The 18,147-nt window shown below is 41.2% G+C and overlaps 1 protein-coding gene across 1 annotated transcript in view; it reads right to left on the bottom strand.

Annotated features, from left to right (window-relative positions):
• Window positions 1-12,096, bottom strand: part of gucy1a2 (guanylate cyclase 1, soluble, alpha 2) — a 44,312-nt gene extending 32,216 nt beyond the window's left edge. The window contains exons 1-2 of the mRNA XM_030745046.1: window positions 11,047-12,096; window positions 142-203 (exon numbers count right to left, since the gene is read on the bottom strand). Of these exons, the coding sequence (XP_030600906.1) occupies window positions 142-203; window positions 11,047-11,364 (380 nt within the window). The 5' untranslated portion in view covers window positions 11,365-12,096. The remainder of the gene's footprint in view (window positions 1-141; window positions 204-11,046) is intronic.
• Window positions 12,097-18,147: the final 6,051 nt, after the last annotated feature.

The raw sequence follows: 18,147 nt of genomic DNA, 5'->3' as shown, positions 1-18,147 counted from the left end.
GAAAATGAGTGCTGGAGGATACTGAGACAAGACAGCAGAAAGACGACAAGTAACAGAGGAAGTTTCCATGCAGGAAGACGGATAAAAGATGGGAGTCAGAGAAGGAAGGAGCAAGACAGACCGACTGTAAGATGGTCTTACCTGATCTCCTGCTGTCTGTAGAATTGTAGAGTCCGCTGTAGAGCTTCCTGAACAGTCTGCGTCTGCAAGAAGATGTGCAAATAGCTTCCATGAGTGGTTGCACCACTTTATCACAGTGTTTTATGATAAATGCCAAGTTCCCTTAACTTCACGTTCCAATTTACCAGCGCCCCCAAAATATAACCAATGAAAATGTTTTCATGATTTATTGCTGTTCTTTTACCTGGTATTATAGCTCAGCTTGAGAACATACATGTAGATGAGGTTAGAGGTAGATGAAGTTAAGCTGCAACAGTCTTGCACTGAATCTGTCCATTTTCTTAACCAATTCTCCAACCCAGCTGACCCAGCTGTCATAGGATTTCCTGTGAAATCCATGCTTCTGCTGGGATGAGGATGATTTTACCTATTCGTTTATTTAAAATCCCAGGTATCGCAACCCTTTTAGCAGGTTTTCGACAACACGTACAGAAAACAAAGACATAATGAAATCAAATTTCAGAATCCATCCGTCCATCCTCTTATCGGCTTATTCGGCCAGGGTTAGCCAGGGTCGTCACCCGTCCCAGCTGACATCAGGGCAAGGGTACATCCTGGACAGCTCAACAGTATTTTTTTTAACAACCTATTTTTAAGGCGTGATCAAATCTGATAACTGAAATCCAGTCAGATTACTTGTGACCAACTGGGCCTTGATGTGTAACTGCAGCCAAGACAGATTCATATATAATGGGCTTTTTTTCTACTGAAGACTTTTTGACATATTACAGAACAGCACAGGTATGAATACTACTAATGGCTGAAGTCGCTTTAGATGCCTCAGGTTTATGATCGTGCAGGTCACTGTCCAATGGTTATGGCTTATCAGGATAATTGAATAACAGTAATTAAAAATGATAATGATATTTGGAACGTGTGCTTTTCATATGACAAATCAACACATCTGATGTTACAAGGCAAAAAAAAAAAAATACATGAGTAAACTGCTATTTCTGTTATAAATGTTACTTTCTACCAGTGACAGTCTAGTCCTGGGGGGGTAACTAGCCTCCATCCAAAGAGATTTTTTTCTGTTCCATTTTATTTTAAATTTTAAATTTCATAAAAAAAAAAAAAAAAGTTAAATAAAAACATTTCAAAATGACTATAACAAACAAGCAGCTTAAATGTGTGCGTGTGTGTGCAGCTGTTGTGTTTTGCGTTACTGACAGCCTAAGCTCAAGAGGGCGGGTCCAATGTGATTATCTGTGGTACAATTGAAATACAAGGCTGTAGTGACAATACTAGAACACAGTGTGCCAGCTGGAGAGGTCATTCTGAGGCCTCCACCCACTCCGGACAGTGTGTGTGCATGTGTGTGTGTGTGTGTGTGTGTGTGTGTGTGTGTGTGTGTCAGACAGAGAGGGAATAACAAACATAAGACTACTGATTTGCGGACATGCAGTGCAAAAACATGAGAAATGAGAGGTAGTCAGGGAAGCAGTCTGTATGTGCGTCATCGGGTGTTTTAAAAGGTAAATGGAGTTCTTTCACCGTCAGGTTAAATAAAGGTTAGACGTCATATTGTAGCTAACCTATTAGACAAAGTTCACGTCCACATTTTTGTTCATAGCTGCTTAAAAAAACACCTGCTGATACAAATGTGTTTTGTCACTTTTTAGCACCAGCCACACACACATCAACCTAACAGCATGGGCACAACTCATCAGTGAAAATGCAACCAGTGGGCCATACGTTCCAATACTAATAGTGACGGGGGAAAAAACTTACGGCATATTTGTGTATGCCCGTGTAGAACACAACTAGTGTTTTCCCATGACAGTCTCTGTGTCCTTCATTGACCAAAAACATTATAGTCTGTGTGTGCAACACTCTACAACCTGACCAAACACACAGTGACACACTGCTATCAGCCCCATACGTGCATACGTGCAAACCTACTGTACACACTCATCGTCATTAGTCTGCATTGTTGCATCCCTGTCATGTTTACTGTGCACACATTAATCACACTCAGTCACACAGAGGTGCTGAGATGGTAGGATTTGGTAAGCAGCGAGTAACCAAATCAAGATGCCCTTCTTGTGGTCGTGGGTTATTGAATCCTGCAGCTGGGAACAACAGAATCATGGCAATGATGAAAGTGTTAAACTGCATGTCGTCACCCTCTTAAAATAATGGCTTAAGTCATTTTTTTTTCAGGTTTTTCAGAAAAGACAAAAAACTGAACCAAACGATTTAGGCAAAAATAAAATGCGCATTGAAAAATGACTTAGGCAATTATTTTAAGAGGGTGATGATATTAAATAATTTGAATTAAATATATAAACATTTTTTTCACAGCCTTCTCTTTTATTTCTGTCCCTTCATTCTCCAGCTTCCATCTTCTTTATGAAGCTCACGCTGTCTCCTTTGTTTGCTCTGTTTCTTTACCTTGGAAGAGAAACAACCTCACCAATAACCACCTCGTTTCTCTTTTTGCTCTGCATTGCTTTGTCTTCCCGTGAGATTTAGTCATGCGCTTGCATGTGAATCTGCCGTTCCTGTCTGTCTGTGTGACTGATTCCCTATAACACAAAGACGTGCGTGCACAGCACGGTGGACCTGCTCCTCCTTTTCTTCTTTTATTATATTTTCCTCCTCCATATTTCCATTAGAGTGAAATGGTTTGGCCTGTGGTCATGAAGCAGTGGCTACTGGTGCTTCAACACCACCAGCACCTCTAAAGAAAATAGAAATTCGTACGCCAGATGAGACCATACGTGATTAACCCAGCGTGAGATAATAAATGAGTGATGAGCAGTAAACCACGTACAAAGTGAAACAGCTCTGTGCAAATTGTTGTATTTTACTTGGATTTTAAGGCTCTTACGGAGAATAGTTTAGCAGTTAATGTGACTGTAAAGTGCCACAGTGTAATGCAGCGAGTGTGTCAGATGTAGCAGGAGTGAATATTTGATGATATCTAGCTGTTGCCTCAACAAAGGTTGAATACACTTACTGTAAATCACTTTAGACAAACGTGCCTGCCAAACAAATGTAATGCAAAAGAGAAGCATGGCCTGAACAGGTTTGATAATTGTCACTACAAAGGTTGAATCATGCTTCTCGCAGGGGTTTGTTCGGATAAGGTTGCGCATCTGTTTATTTTGAACTCTTTATGCGCTATCCTGTCTTCTTCGACACTTTTACATTTCAAACCAGCCTCTGGACAGGAGTTGAATAAAGCAGCCAATTTTCTCAACACGGAGGTCTGCACAATGCATGCTTGACATTTGGGAGCTGTGTGTGTCAACTCGTCTGCAGGCCTTCCCCCCAGCCCGCATTTAACCACAACACTCTTCTCTGAGACGGTTCGTGGAGATTTTTCTTGTATATTTAAGGCAAAGCAAAATCTTGGCTTAGAGTTGGGTAAATTCCGGCCACTTGAGGACAGCTGTGCATGAATAAAAATCATTATGAAGAAAAAACATGCAAGGTGTAAGCCCTTCAGTGGATCAATGACAGCCTTCAGCCTTGGTTACTCGCAAGCCCATTAGCTGTTTACATCCTATTCTATTACTGTATTTAAAATACTGTCACATTATAATTGCAGCTACACTGTTCCAGTTTCATTAAAAAACATATCTGAACAAACAAATGGAGAGTTCATGACTCGCTTTTTTGTAGACTTTGTACCTTTGTGCCTGTGTGTGTGTGAGTGTGTGTGTGTCGTTTGGGTTTGATCTTCTGCTTGTAGGTAGTGCTATCAAATCTGCAAAACCCTGCCTCTCTTAGCTGCCAGGGCCCGTTATGGATAGTCAAAATAATGTAATTTAATAATACAAATAACAACAATATTAGCACCATATGATGTAATTATTGATTGTGTGGATTGTGGTAGACTGTGTGGAATAGGAGTGGGACAAAATGTCAATACTGCAATACACTGTATAGCTTTGTTCTGCGATACAATTACCAATAATCTGGCACCAAATATAAATATACACTCACTGGACACTTTATTAGGTACACTTTGCAAGTACCTAATTACAACGGCTTTAATTCTTCATGGCACAGACTCAACAAGGTGCTGGAAACATTCCTGAGAGATTTTGGTCCTTATTGACATGATAGTGTCACACAGTTGCTGCAGATTTGTTGGCTGCACATTATGATGTGAATCTCTCAATCCTTCACATCTCAAAGGTGCTCTATTGGATTGCCATCTGGTGACTGTGAAGGCCATTTGAATACAGTGAGCTCACTGTCATGTTCAAGAAACCAGTTTGAGATGATTTGAGCTTTGTGACATGATGCTTAGTTGGTACTAAGAGGCCCAAAGCGTGCCAAGAAATATCCCCTATATCTTTACAGCACCGCCACCACATCCAAGGCAAGATGGATTCATACTTTCATTTTGTTTACACCAAATTGTGACCCTACTATCTGAATGTTGCAGCAGAAACTGAGAATCATCAGATCAGCAACATTTTCCACAGTTTTCTGTTGTCCAATTTTAGTGAGCCTCAGTTTCCTGTTCTTAGCTGACAGGACTGGCAGTGTGGTCTTCTGCCGTTGTAGCTCATCTGCTCCAAGTTTCTATGTGTTGTGCATTCAGAGATGCTCTTCTACAGACTTTGGCTGCAACGAGTGGTGAAGTCGAAGAAGTCTGGCCATTCTCTCCGACCTCTGACATCTCTTGCCCAGTGAACAGCTGCTTACTGTTTTGTTTTGTTTTTTTGTGGGGGGGCATTCTCTGTAAACCCTACAGACAGTTGTATGGAGATTTTTAATTTCTATATTGTCTATTTATATATTGTTTTTTAATTTCTATATTTTTGTTTAATTTGTGCATTCAGAGATGCTCTTCTACAGACTTTGGCTGCAACGAGTGGTGAAGTCGAAGAAGTCTGGCCATTCTCTCCGACCTCTGACATCTCTTGCCCAGTGAACAGCTGCTTACTGTTTTGTTTTGTTTTTTTGTGGGGGGGCATTCTCTGTAAACCCTACAGACAGTTGTATGGAGATTTTTAATTTCTATATTGTCTATTTATATATTGTTTTTTAATTTCTATATTTTTGTCCTCTAAACTTGCTAACTCTTATTGTATATAGTTTCAACAGTTGTTTTGATATTGTGCTACTGAGATTTTTAACTTCTATATTGTCTATTTCTATATTGCTTTTAACTTCTATATTTTTGTTCTATATCTTATACTTATTGCTCTCTTTTTATACTTGGTTGAATACAAGAGAGCCCTGCGCAAAAAATTCCAATGTGCCTAGACCTTGGTTCATGCACAAATGGCAAATAAAAAATCTTGAATCCTTGGAAATATCCCAGTTGATCTGTCACCAGCAACCCTGCCACATTCAGAGTCACTTAAATCACCCATTCTGGTGCTCGGTTTGAACTTCAGCAGGTCATCTTGAGTTTCTGCCATGTGATTGGCTGATTAGATATCTGCATTAACGTCCAGTGGCTGGTAAGTTGATTTATTAAAACATGAAAGGGCTCTAAACCGATTCTCCCACCAATTTGAATTGTTCGAGTCACTACTTCACGACTTAAAGTGGAGTCCTTTAAGTGGAGTTTACCAAATGAATGTGGGTAAAGTAAACAGAAGTTGAAAAACTCGGTGAAGAAGAAGAAGAAACTCACAGTGATGAAGATGACAGACAGCAGGGGAAATCAGAGAACTAATTATTTTCTAAGTTTTGTCTTATTAGGGCCACTTTTTCTCCTTTGGTTACCGTATCATACTAGTATTACTGTGTATCATGATAGGATCATACCAGGAGTCCCTCTGTGATTCCCACCTCTACTGTAGAGCAAGACTGTCACAACTTTAAGAAAACGTGCTGGTTCATGGCTCATGGAAAGTATACAAACAACAGCGACGGACACAAAAGGCAATCTCATTCAAAACAATACCAAAAAAAAATTGGTATGTGCACACAGACAGCACAATGTGTATTTAGCTTCTAGGCACACAGATCTACTCCTAAGCACACGCACACATACTTGTTCCACATTTTTCATATTTGTGACCAGCACTCAGGGCCTTCTGATCAGCATTACAGGTCACCGAGCTAATGGCCACCTTTCATGTGTATACACGAAACTAAGGGAGCAAGAAACAGGGAGAGCCTTTGAGAGCACATGTAAATGTGTGTGTGCACGGATGTATCTGTGTGTGTTATTTCTTCCAGGTCACTGTGATGAGGGTGAGGACAACCACAGAGAGCACGCACTGTTCTGTCAGTCACGGTCCAGTGCAATCAACAATCGACGCTGCCTCTGCACGCACCCATTGTGTGCGCGAGCAGAGTTTGTGTGAGAGGGAGAAAAAAAAGATAATAAAAGTGTTGTTTGATCAGTAAGTGAGTGTCTGAGTGAGTTAATTTGCATATGTATGTCGCTGCTTATGACTCCATTTGAATCCCCTCCCCATTTCTATCACTCCCTACATTTCCATAGCAGAGAAACATTAAACATGCTTTAAAGCTGATGGCTTTTTGGCAGAGCTGCTTCAACACACAGACTCTTAAAGTTGACCTTGGACATTTTCCCTTTTCCTGTGGCCAAAACACACCATAATAACCTTATGCATTAGAATTAAAAAAAGGCTCTGCCAAACTATTGCATCTAGTTGCAACAAAAAAAAAAAACATACCTGCAGAAACACACAGTTCTACAGTGTCGCCCACGTGCACAGTAAATGCTGGATATTACGATCACTGAGTGTTATACTAATCAGTCTTTAAGTGTTCCCTCTTCCCTATTTTTTCACAGATCTATTAAAGATCAGGGTCAGTAAGAGCTGCAGCTGAGAGCTGAAGCTGGCTCTCAGTGGTCCACTCCAATATACACCAACTTCAGTTTTTTTTAACTATGCTATTGAATATCATTATTTTGCGAGGTTATGCTTGGCCATTGAAAAAAAAAAAAAGGCTGACAATCGCTGCTCTTCTGCATCGATTTCACCACAACATCTATTTCTCCCAGGAACGGGAGCACAAGGGCTGAGTGTTTGCAATTTGGAGAAACCTATTCCCACAACCTCCTGTTGCCTGATGAAAACACAGGAGTGCTCTTGTTATGTGGAGAACACACAGACCTCAAAACCATGTGAGAACAGATTAGAAGCAAAGACTGTTATGTGTTTTATACCTAATGGTTATCTATCCGTTCATCTATTATATTTATCTCTGTCCAAGTGGAACTACATGTTACTGCTGGAATGACAACGCATTGCTTTGTTCCTCATTCTTCACTGAACAGACCATAAACATTTGCTGTTCCATTTGTTTGTTTTGACAAGGCTATACATTCTCATTACCTTCATTTTCACCATTTCAGGCCATTTTGACTGTCAAGAAAGCAATTCCCCAAGACAAGGGAAAAAGGATTGTGAAATGTAAGGTAAATTTTTTTAAATATTAGAAACACTGAACATAATATTGGTACAACTGAGAATCAACCATAGACTGTATATAACCAGTGGACAAAGCCACTGACATTTGTGGACTTGCATTTTGAAAATTTGAGTTAATGTTTCCATCTTTAATTTTTGAAACCAGATTATCATCAGTGGGAACTTGATACTGTAATCAAAAGACAGACGTCCCCACATCCACATCCACATCCAGACTGAGAAATTATGGAACTGGCATGTCTGGTGACGCTCTCAAATGGTTCTCATAGTTTTCTGACAGAATCCATAATAATACCTATATGTCCTCAGCTGTGTCCCTCATATATGAAGTCCCCCAGGGCTCAATTCTTGGACCAGTCCTGTTTTCACTGTATATGTTACCCCTGAGTCATTTACCTAACAGTTTCAAAGGCATCCCCTACCATTGCTTGGCTTATCTGTTAAGCCTAACAACCTCAACAGCCTCTCCCAATGCTTCATTGTTATTATTAACTAAATGTCTTTAAATATAATCCATTTCAATCCTGGCAAAAGTGGGGTTCCTTGTGTTCGGCCCTGACAGCTACTCTAAGCTGGTCAGTCATGAACAACATCAAGTTTGGATTTTGAATCTCTTATCTTGAAGCTCACAGAGTCCTGGTTCTTTCTTCTAAGTAACATGGAAAAATTAGACCTTCACTGGCACCCAAAAAATTTTGAGCTTTTAATTCACAGTTTAATTTGCTCCCGCCTGTAACTCGCTTTTCACATGCATCTCTCAGGCCTCCTTTTCCTGTCTCCAACTGATCCACAACACAGCTGTGGACCAGTAGGCTGCTAACCAAAACGGGCCAGCGCTTGCACATCACTCCTCTTCTTTCTTCCAGTAAAAAATTCTGGCTTCTCTGATCATGCAGTCGAGATCTCTTAACTGTTCCAAACGCTTTTGAGGTTGTAGCGCCTAAACTTTGGAACAGCCTTCCTCAGGTCAGTTGAATTAGTGATTTGTTTTCAATGACTGCTGAAAAGTCCATTTTTATAGGTTAGCGTTTCCTTAATCTTTTATTTTTTTGGCTATTGTTTAAATTTAATACATGCATGGAAGTATGTATGTATGTGGGACTGAAAGTAAGACCTTATGTTTGACTGTGTGTCTATATGCTGGGACTTGTACACTTATCTTTAATGTGTGGTTTTATCCAAACTGTGAAGCACTTTGTAACTGTGTGTTTTAAAAAGTGCTATCCACATAAATAAATAGAAGGAACATCATGCTGTATTCAGAAAGACTTAAGTAACTGAAAACATAAACTCGTTAAGAAAGTGTTTACTGAGGTGCTAAATTATGACAGAAGGAGGGTTCTGTTCTGTTCTCTTGGACAAACTTGTTTTAGGCAAAACAGGAATGACTGAAGGACTCACCCTTTGCTGGCCATTAGAAAAAAAACACAAATTTAAGGAACTTGTGCAATAGAGCCTATCAGGACCTGGAGGTTAATGCCATCTTTTACATACAGTCTAAGGAATCAACATGGTACTCCATCCATCCATCCATCATCCATCCATCATCCATCCAGCCATCCATCCATCCATCCATCTTCTTCCATTTACCCAGTTCACAGTCATGGAGGGGCTGGAACCTATCCCAGCTGTCATAGGGTGAGAGGCAGGGTACACCCTGGACACATCTCCAGCCTGTTGCAGAGCTCAGCACCACACTTTGCTGGTCAAAGTCTTCCGCTTGTACCTTGGTATCCAGTATGGCAAACTGAAACATTGCCTGCTCATATTAAAGCATGGTCAAGCTGTTACAAACAACCGGTTCATAATGTTTTAGATTCTCAACATGAAATAGCAAAGTTACTACTATTATTGCAAACCAAGCTTTATTTTTTTTTATCAGGGGGAGAAACACCAGATATTTAGGATCGTCTCTGTACATATTTCCCCCCACCAGGCACTAAGGAGATTACCCTTGCTCTGATTTTGCATTTTTTAAGAATCGGGCCATCTGTACTGAACTAATTTATGACAACATTTACGAGCTAATATCCTAAATAGACATCACAATGCCTCGACAAGCTACTTCTATAAATGCACCAGAATATCTTAAGATTATTTGTATGTCCCTAAAAAAATGCCACAAGTAAATAAGCTTCTTTTACTTTAGTGAATCAGATACAGGGAGCTATTTGCAATAATGTGCTCACCATTGTGATGACTGTCAGTTATCGCTGATGCCACTGTTCATTACCCTATTCCTCAGTTTATCCACAGCACGCACATTTTTCCAGTTTGACTAGTGAAATTCCAGTGCCTACAAATATCTTCGGGAATAATATCATCTCTGACCAGAGAGAAGTTTGGATTAGGTGAGCTCTTAACCCCATTTTGAAGACACTGAACAGCAAAATCTCCACATGCAGCGTCACCTTTTGCTGTTTATACTAGAATATGGTGACAGGCTATTTTACTTCTTTTACATCATCAACGACTGTGTAAAAAGAAAATAAACATGATATAAATGATGAAAATGATACAGTTACACACATACTTATAATCTGCATGTGCCTTAATATCATAAGTATCAGAAACTGTGGTGTGATTTATTTAAAAGCTAATGTCCTCTCCCAACTGGCATTTCTATTTGTCCACATCTTTGACATCTGTCTGTCCATCTGTCTATGTGTTTTCTGTTTTTGAGTAACTACATAACAACAGATGCAATCAAACCCCAAACCAATGTACCATCACAAAGGACCGTGCAATAGCAAATTCCCTAATAACACACCATCCATCCATCACAATCGCACTCAGTTCTAATAGCAGTTTTATTGTATTACAGCCTGTAACACAACTGAGACACACAGACACACTAACGGCTCATTCGCCACACTCCCCACATCCTTGCATATACACAGACAAGCTACGGCATCTCTCTCTCTCCCTCTCTCTCTCTCTCTCTCCAACTCACAACAACATATTTATTATATAATCAGCCAGATGATTCAGGCTATCAGAGGTGAAGGATGAAAAGAGGCTTTTTTTGTAGACAGCACAGCACACATCATATCATGATGTAAGAAAAGATATTGTCTGGGCTTTTGGGAGAAACACACTAATGTGGGAAAGCTTGAATGTTGCTCTTTTGTTATGTTTTTATGGCTGTGTCTGTGCTCCTTCTAAACTTTGGAGATATCTCTGAGCAGTGGAATAAACGCATCAGGATGTTAGATCATTATAATACTGTTATAACGAAGATACTGATTTGCTCAGTAATGGGCCTAATTATACACTGTATGACCAACATTTTAATTAGGTTTAGAAGAATCGTTTATAATTTTCACCAAGTTTTTATCACAAATTCACACACTTTAAGTCCCCGTTGTGACCTATATTGGAGTGCAGGAGCCAAAATGCGTTTCGCTGCAACTTTCTTTAGAAATATGTTAATGACATTTCATTAGGTCATGGTGAAGCTTTCCAGACTGGTTTGAAATCCTACCGTGGGTGAGGTCAGTCGCCTCAGGCTCTCCCCCAGCGAGTCGAGGTTCACCCGTCTCCTCCTGGTGACCCTCTTGTGGGGTCCGACGGGTCCTTGTTCCTCACCCGCCGGGCACACCGTCCTCTCGGCGGGGCTGCGGCCGTTCCAGAGCACCGCTCTGTGGGAAGAGGGAAAGGAAGAAAAGGGGCAGCCTCGGCTCTCCTCCGCCGGCTCCAACCCGCCCTCCCCTACGTCTCCCCCGGGGCTCTCGAGCCCACAGTCCGAGCCCACCGAGCTGCTGAACGACTCGGAGGAGATCTTGCGCGACGACGAGGACATGGTGATGGTGCTGAGGAAGAGGAGGAGGATGGTGATGATAACAGTGGCGGCGTTGAGGATGAGGATGATGCTACAGTCGGCTCCGTACCACGTCCACCTGTACACCGGGGAGTCATCAGATAGAGGGGGGGTGAGAGGGATGGCGGAGGGCTGGCTGGTTGAGAGGAAAGGTTTGTCTCTACAATTACGCGTGCATGTGTGTTTGTGTGCGGGTGAGATAACGTCCGGTGCTGCCCGTGTCTATGTATGCATACGAGATGCGTCTGTCTGCGTGTGAGACTCAGGGAGAGAGAGGGGGTCGACCGAGAACGAGAGCACTAACGGCACGCAAACATTTATGAAGGGGGAGGGTATCACCTCTTTAAAACCGTCCTCCGTTACCCCCAAAACGAATCTTCGCTGCTCCCTGGGTGGCCAAACACTCTCCAGTGGATGCTCCCAATTAATTAAAAAAGAGGAACAGAAAAAAGCACTGCACCCGGCAACAGTATTTATTTTTAATAAATCCGTTAAATATTCTGCAACTATTTTAAATCATGTTCCCCTAATTACCGAAATTGCAAAGGTTGCCAAAATGAACAACATATTGGTCCAAAACACACCGGCAATCCAAACATATCCTAATAATTCCTCTTGTGCGCTGGAAATTTTAACAGTATCGAGAAAATGCAAGCGTATCTTCCTTTTTCTCCCCACGCTGTCCAGAAATCCCCAAAGTCACCGCAGATGTGAGATGCGTCTGCTTCCCTCTCTCTTTTGACTCTCCTCCTCCTCCTCCTCCTCTTCGTCCTCTGCGACAGCGGTTCTCCTGTCTGTCCGCCAACAACTAACCGCACTCCAGTCATTCCTCCATCTTTTTACTTGCGCTCCTTCATTGCAGCTCCTTGGGTTTTTACTTTAAGAGGTGACCAGAGTGGAGGTGCGTTAGATAGGTAAGAGGGGGGGGGGGGGGGGGGGGGGGGGTGGGGAGAGTGAGCGCTCGAGGTGAGCCAGCAGCAGCAGCGGAAGCACGCACCAGCGGTGCTCCTAATCTGCCGACCTCGCGCTGTGAAGTACGCGTCAACGCGCTGCTCTGCGCTCTAGTTGGACAACAAACCAGAACCAGTCGAAAAATAGGTAGAGTTGGGCAGTGTCACAGTTTTTGTACTTTTATTCAAGGTGTGTCAAGAGCAGGAGCACCAGATTAGACTTTGCAGAAAACATCTAAATTACCTGCAGAGTTCTGAAAAACAAAATCTTCAGACAGATGAAATCAAAAGTAACTTGTACCAAACTAATAAGAAAGGTTTGGAGAAGGAGAGAAACAGGTCAGGATCCCAATCATACCACATCATTATCTGTCAAACATGGTGGAGGTAGTGTTATGGCATGGGCATGTATTATACTACTGTTTATTGATGTTGTGACTGCTGATAGAAATAGCAGGACAAATTATGAAGTATACAGGGCTATACTCTCAAAAGGGCATGCTTCTCAGTTATTATTTTCTGACATTTGACAGCAGCAAAAATCCATTCATCCATCTTCTTCTGCTTATCCTTTTCAGGGTCACGGAGGGCTGGAGCCCATCCCAACGTCACAGGGTAAGAGGCGGGGTACACCCTGTGCAGGTCGCCAGCTTGTCACAGGGCTAACACAGAGAGACAGACTACCACTCACACCTATGGGCAATTTAGAATCACTAATTAACCTAACCCCACATCTTTTGGACTGTGGGAGGAAATGCAAACATGGGGAAAACATGCAAACTCCACACAGCAAAGGCCTGGGTCAAGGTGAAATCGAAACCCAGACCTTCTCACTATGAGGCAACAGTGCAAACTGCTGCACAACCGTGCTGCCCCAGAAAAAATACCCAAAATGTAATTATTTTAGCCTGAAATTTGATGACTTTTCTTACAGTGACCCCCAAATACACAAAATGAAAATATTTTAAAATTTCATACTGTTGTACTGTAATTTTCCCCATTGTGGGACTAATAAAGGTATTCATATTCGTAGGTTGCTACAATTTTTGCTACATGAGGCTGTTTCCAGGTCAAATAATTTGAACCTTATCTCTTGAGATCGGTTTTAGAATCATCTGTGTAGGTCAAATCAAGGAAATTGGTGGTTTTAGGGAATCTTGAAAATGTGAAACTTATATGCCACATGTGTGTAATTCAAAGGGGACCTTAACAATATCATGTGAACTGTCTGTGATCCCCACTACATTTGCCCAGCTTTCTGCAGAGATCTTTGAAGGATCGAGGGGGGGAACTCCAAACAGTGTAATAGTAAAACAGCACATGAGTGATCATATATGGTGCACTTAAGGAACAGGGGTCATATAGAAGTCAGAGGGTACCTTGACACAGACATGAGTTTAATGGTTATATAATAAATCTCAACAGTTCTAGAATTTTCTTGCCATTTTCACGTTCAAGAAAATATAATGAAATCATCATTATGGCTGTTATGTTTTCACATCTTAGGAAAAAAGTGACACAACATTGCGTGATAATAGATGTTTTCTCCAAAAAAGAAGTGTTGTAAAACCTAAAAAATACACTCTCCCTGCACTCTGAAATATTAAGGATTATTAATGTCAGATAGGCTATTTAGGCATTCTGAATTGAGCTGTAGTTCAAAAACTGTTGTAGACACTACTGTGAAGGCATAGAATATGAACAGTGTGTAGGGGTGAAATATAAAACTGAAGGCAGAAAGACCAATAAACACGCAGCAACTGAAGGTGGCCACAGTAAAGGCCTAGCAGAGGATCTCGAGGGAGCGAGCACAGCATTTGGTGATCTCTATGAGTCCTGAACTTCAGGCAGCCACTGATGGAAAAAGATTTTCATCCAAATTATGTTAGGTTATCCATTTAGTTTTGAGCGCCTGAAAATGGCTGTAATTCATAAACACATAATGCAATACTTTTAGAAAAACCCTGGAATTAAAGATGGGAGTCTGCATATTATCATGTAGAGCATTTGATAATTGCGAAATCTTGGCAGGCAACAAACAGTCTGTTCCTCCATTAACTAACAGGAAATGGGACTCGAGCAACATCTGATTGTAATCAAACAACAGCCACGGTCAATAAGCCAGGTTTGTGGCAATGTGCCAAATATGTTCAACATGGATGTTGATGGACAAATATGGCTCTAAAGGCTGATAATGGAGCTTGCAGCAGTGGTACATGCTTGTTGGATTTGATCAGAGGACAGAATGATACTCCAGTCTGGCACTAATAACAGTCATGACCTTGACCTCTACTGGAAGCGCATGTCTGTTCATTAAGGGCCCCAATGGGACAATCAGAAAGACAGTGAATCAGACATGCATAGTATATGCATGTGCTCACGTACCCTAACACAGTTTCCTGAAGGTGCGTACTAATTCATTTGACTTTCTGGAGCAGCGTGACCCCAATCCACTGCATGTAATTTTATTCCTTCTCTTCTCTCTAACTCACACCCACACACTCTCTTTCTCTTATGCATAGACAACTACACACACACATGAACTCCTTCTTTTTCTTTCCTTATCTGGCTGCATCAGTCTGCCATCCATCAGTAATAATGTGGGCATTTAATAAAGCCAACACTACAGTGGAATAAATGTTCCAAAGGAGATAAGCCTACTAGCTGAGAGACTGCCTTGAGCTGGCTGCCAGCCATCTAAAGCTAAGTGCAGACAGGGCAACAGATCAATGACTGCCCTATCATGGAAGCAGAATAGATAGAAAAGGCAACTCTAGAGGTATTGTGGTAATCCTCAATAGGTACGTGTAACGTGGACAGCATTAAATATTAGAATTATCATGGAAATAAAGTATGAAGCAATCCAACCTTTAGTGTCCTTGAATTAAAAACCGATTCATGGAAGCACCGTGTGTGTTTGCAATGGTGGATGGACAGGCTGACAGATGAGGTCAGGTAGGAGTTTCTGTGAACTATACTGTTTGCAGATGACATTGTGATCTGTAGTGAGAGTACGGAGCAGGTGGAAGAGAGTCTAGAGAGGTGGAGGTATGCTCTGGAGAGACGAGGAATGAAAGCCAGTAGGAGCGAGACAGGATACATGTGCGTAAATGAGAGGGAGACAGGTAGAAAGGTGAGCAAGCAAGGAGCAGAAGAAGTGAAGGAAAATGAGTTTCAAACATCCAAAGTAATAGACAGTGCACAAAAGAGGTGAAGAAGAGAGTGCAGGTAGGGTAGAGTGAGTGCAGACAGGGGTGATTTCTGACAGAAGGATGGCAGCAATACTGAAAGGGAAGGTTTACAAGATGGTAGTGAGACCTGCTCTGATGTATGGTTTGGTGACAGTGACATTAACAAAAAGACAGGAGGCCGAGCTGGAGGTGACAGAGTTAAAGATGCTAAGGTTTTCAGGAGGGACAGGATTTGAAAGTAAGGATTAGAGAGATAGAGTATATCAGAGGGACAGCTCAGGTTGAGTGCTTTGGAGTTAGAGAAAGTTAGAGAGGCAAGACTGAGATTGTTTGGATATGCAGAGAAGGGATAGTGGAAATATTGGACAAAGGATGCTGAATATGGAGCTGCCAGGCAGGTGGAAAAGAGGAAGACAACAGAGGAGGTTCATGGATGTAGTGAAGGAGGGTTAATGTGACAGAAGAGGACATCAGGGATAGGGAAGATGATCTACTGTGGCAATCCCTAAAACCGAAAGAAGAATCAGCACAGTATGCAATCATGTGTGTCACTGTCTGCTACAATATGTCGGTATTTGAAGAATCTAAAAGTTAAAATGTCATTGTTCTATTAGTCAAATCTGTTCCTGTTTTTCACAGTAATATACTGTGCATCATGCCTTTATAGTGTTAAAACATGGATATATTCACAAATATGCACTTAAATGTACAAGGAAAGGGTTTAAATTATTAAAAAGCATTTTTTAACAATAAAAAGGGGGTTATTTCAATCTAAAGCAATAGCATCCATTGTCCATTCATCTTCTTCCTCTTATCCAGCTGGAGCCTGCTGTCATAGTGCGACACGTAATTATAATTTATGAAAATGACCAGAAAGCATCTCGAGATGGGAACCTGTTGAGTTTTCAGACAACAGCCATCCTGGAAAATAACAGAAAAAGATACTTCATATGGGGGAAGTTACAAGCACATTAAAAATGCACAAAACATGAGCGAGTGACAGGCTCTTAAAGACAAAAGGGTGCATTTGCATCTTGGTCCTTCTACGCAAACCACACACATCTTCTAATCTGGCCTTTACCTTGATCTCAGCTACAGTCCCTGTAAACTTCTGTGACTGTATCTTGCGTGTGGCTGACAAACTATCTGCAGAAAAGGCAGAGGCCAAAACTATAAACTGCCAAAACAGCCCTCTCAAAACCACCTTTCTAGTAGTTTCTTCTTCAGTAGTGCACACTAGCAGACTCAAAAGATAAAAAATATCAGCCACACCGTCACAAACATTATCCAATACAGTACAGTACTATAAGTAAGTCACAAGAGGTAAGTCACAGTAAGTCATCTGTCATGTTAGGTATAATCCAGCATATTGACATGGAGTTTAAAACCCAGGAAAACACAACACACAACAAATATTTAAGTCCACACTTGTGAAACGGGGCAAAAATCCACATGTAGACAAAACCACACAGGAAACAGAAACGTACGCATACACCAAGCAGAGTTTAAGCCAGTAAAAGATTAAATGTGTGTAGTTATGGAATGCACAAAGATAAGAAAGGTTCAGCCCCATGATACACACCAGTGAGTATGCCTTTGAGATCTTTTCGTTCTGCTACGCGTTGTCTGTGGCAAGTGCTGTTAGCAGGCATGTCGGTTTCAATTTTGTGACGCAGAGACATACAGTCATATTATTGTCTTATCTTTCTGTCAAATATCTATCTCCTGCCCGTACTGAGGCCAGAGTGGGCAGGGGTATAAATGAAACAAAAGCTACAGCAGACGTAATAGGATGGTGCTGTGATTTGCAGAATAACAGGAGTCAGCCCAGCTGTGCAGAGATGGGAGAAGACAAACAGTTGACTTGGTCATAATCTGCCAGAAGCCAATCTAATTGGCCATAACCACATATCACTCCACACCCACTCTGATACTATTAAGCAGGAAACTGTGCCTCTAAAACTTTCACAGTTTAATAACCTGCTGTACTACTCTAAAGGATTTTTTTTTAAGTACAGATAAGGCTAAAAATAGGAAATTGATGATACAGTATATTATAGCTTTAGCCAAATGTCTACAAAAAATTACCAGAATATGTCCTGACCTTTTAATTCATGCATTGAGTTTTGAATTTTTCTTTTTTGCTAGTTGCCATCACATCATGGCAGCAGTTGCAACAGTTTATGTCAAAAACTGTCACTCAGATCCTATAAATGACAAATATCCCAAAGATTAATGTGCTCATGCTACAAGTAAAGCACATTCTCTCGGCTCTCATAATTGATTTCTTTTCATAAAGTACAGTCCAGTGCCATTGAAAAAATAGTTCAGGGTGGTCCTTTTCCAACTATGAAGAGCTAGAGTGTAAATGTAAAGAGGCATTCATAGATATGAAATCTTGTTTCCACCACTGAAAAAGAACATTTTCTGATTAGCAAAGCAAAGTCAAAGTGATTCCTTTTTGACACAACTCAAAACCTCACGCTATTTTCTAACTTTCAGTTACTTTCTAAGAAGCTTTGCATGTTAAAGTATCCTTGGGCAAGGTAATGAACCCCAAGATGCATCCATTGCAGTGTATGTGAATGTGTGTAAAAGCACTTAGGCACAGTGAGGTTTGCAGT

The sequence above is a fragment of the Archocentrus centrarchus genome, chromosome 13 (assembly GCF_007364275.1).
Source record: "Archocentrus centrarchus isolate MPI-CPG fArcCen1 chromosome 13, fArcCen1, whole genome shotgun sequence".
Classification (NCBI taxonomy): domain Eukaryota; kingdom Metazoa; phylum Chordata; class Actinopteri; order Cichliformes; family Cichlidae; genus Archocentrus; species Archocentrus centrarchus.
This window is presented reverse-complemented; position numbering and strand designations above follow the sequence as displayed.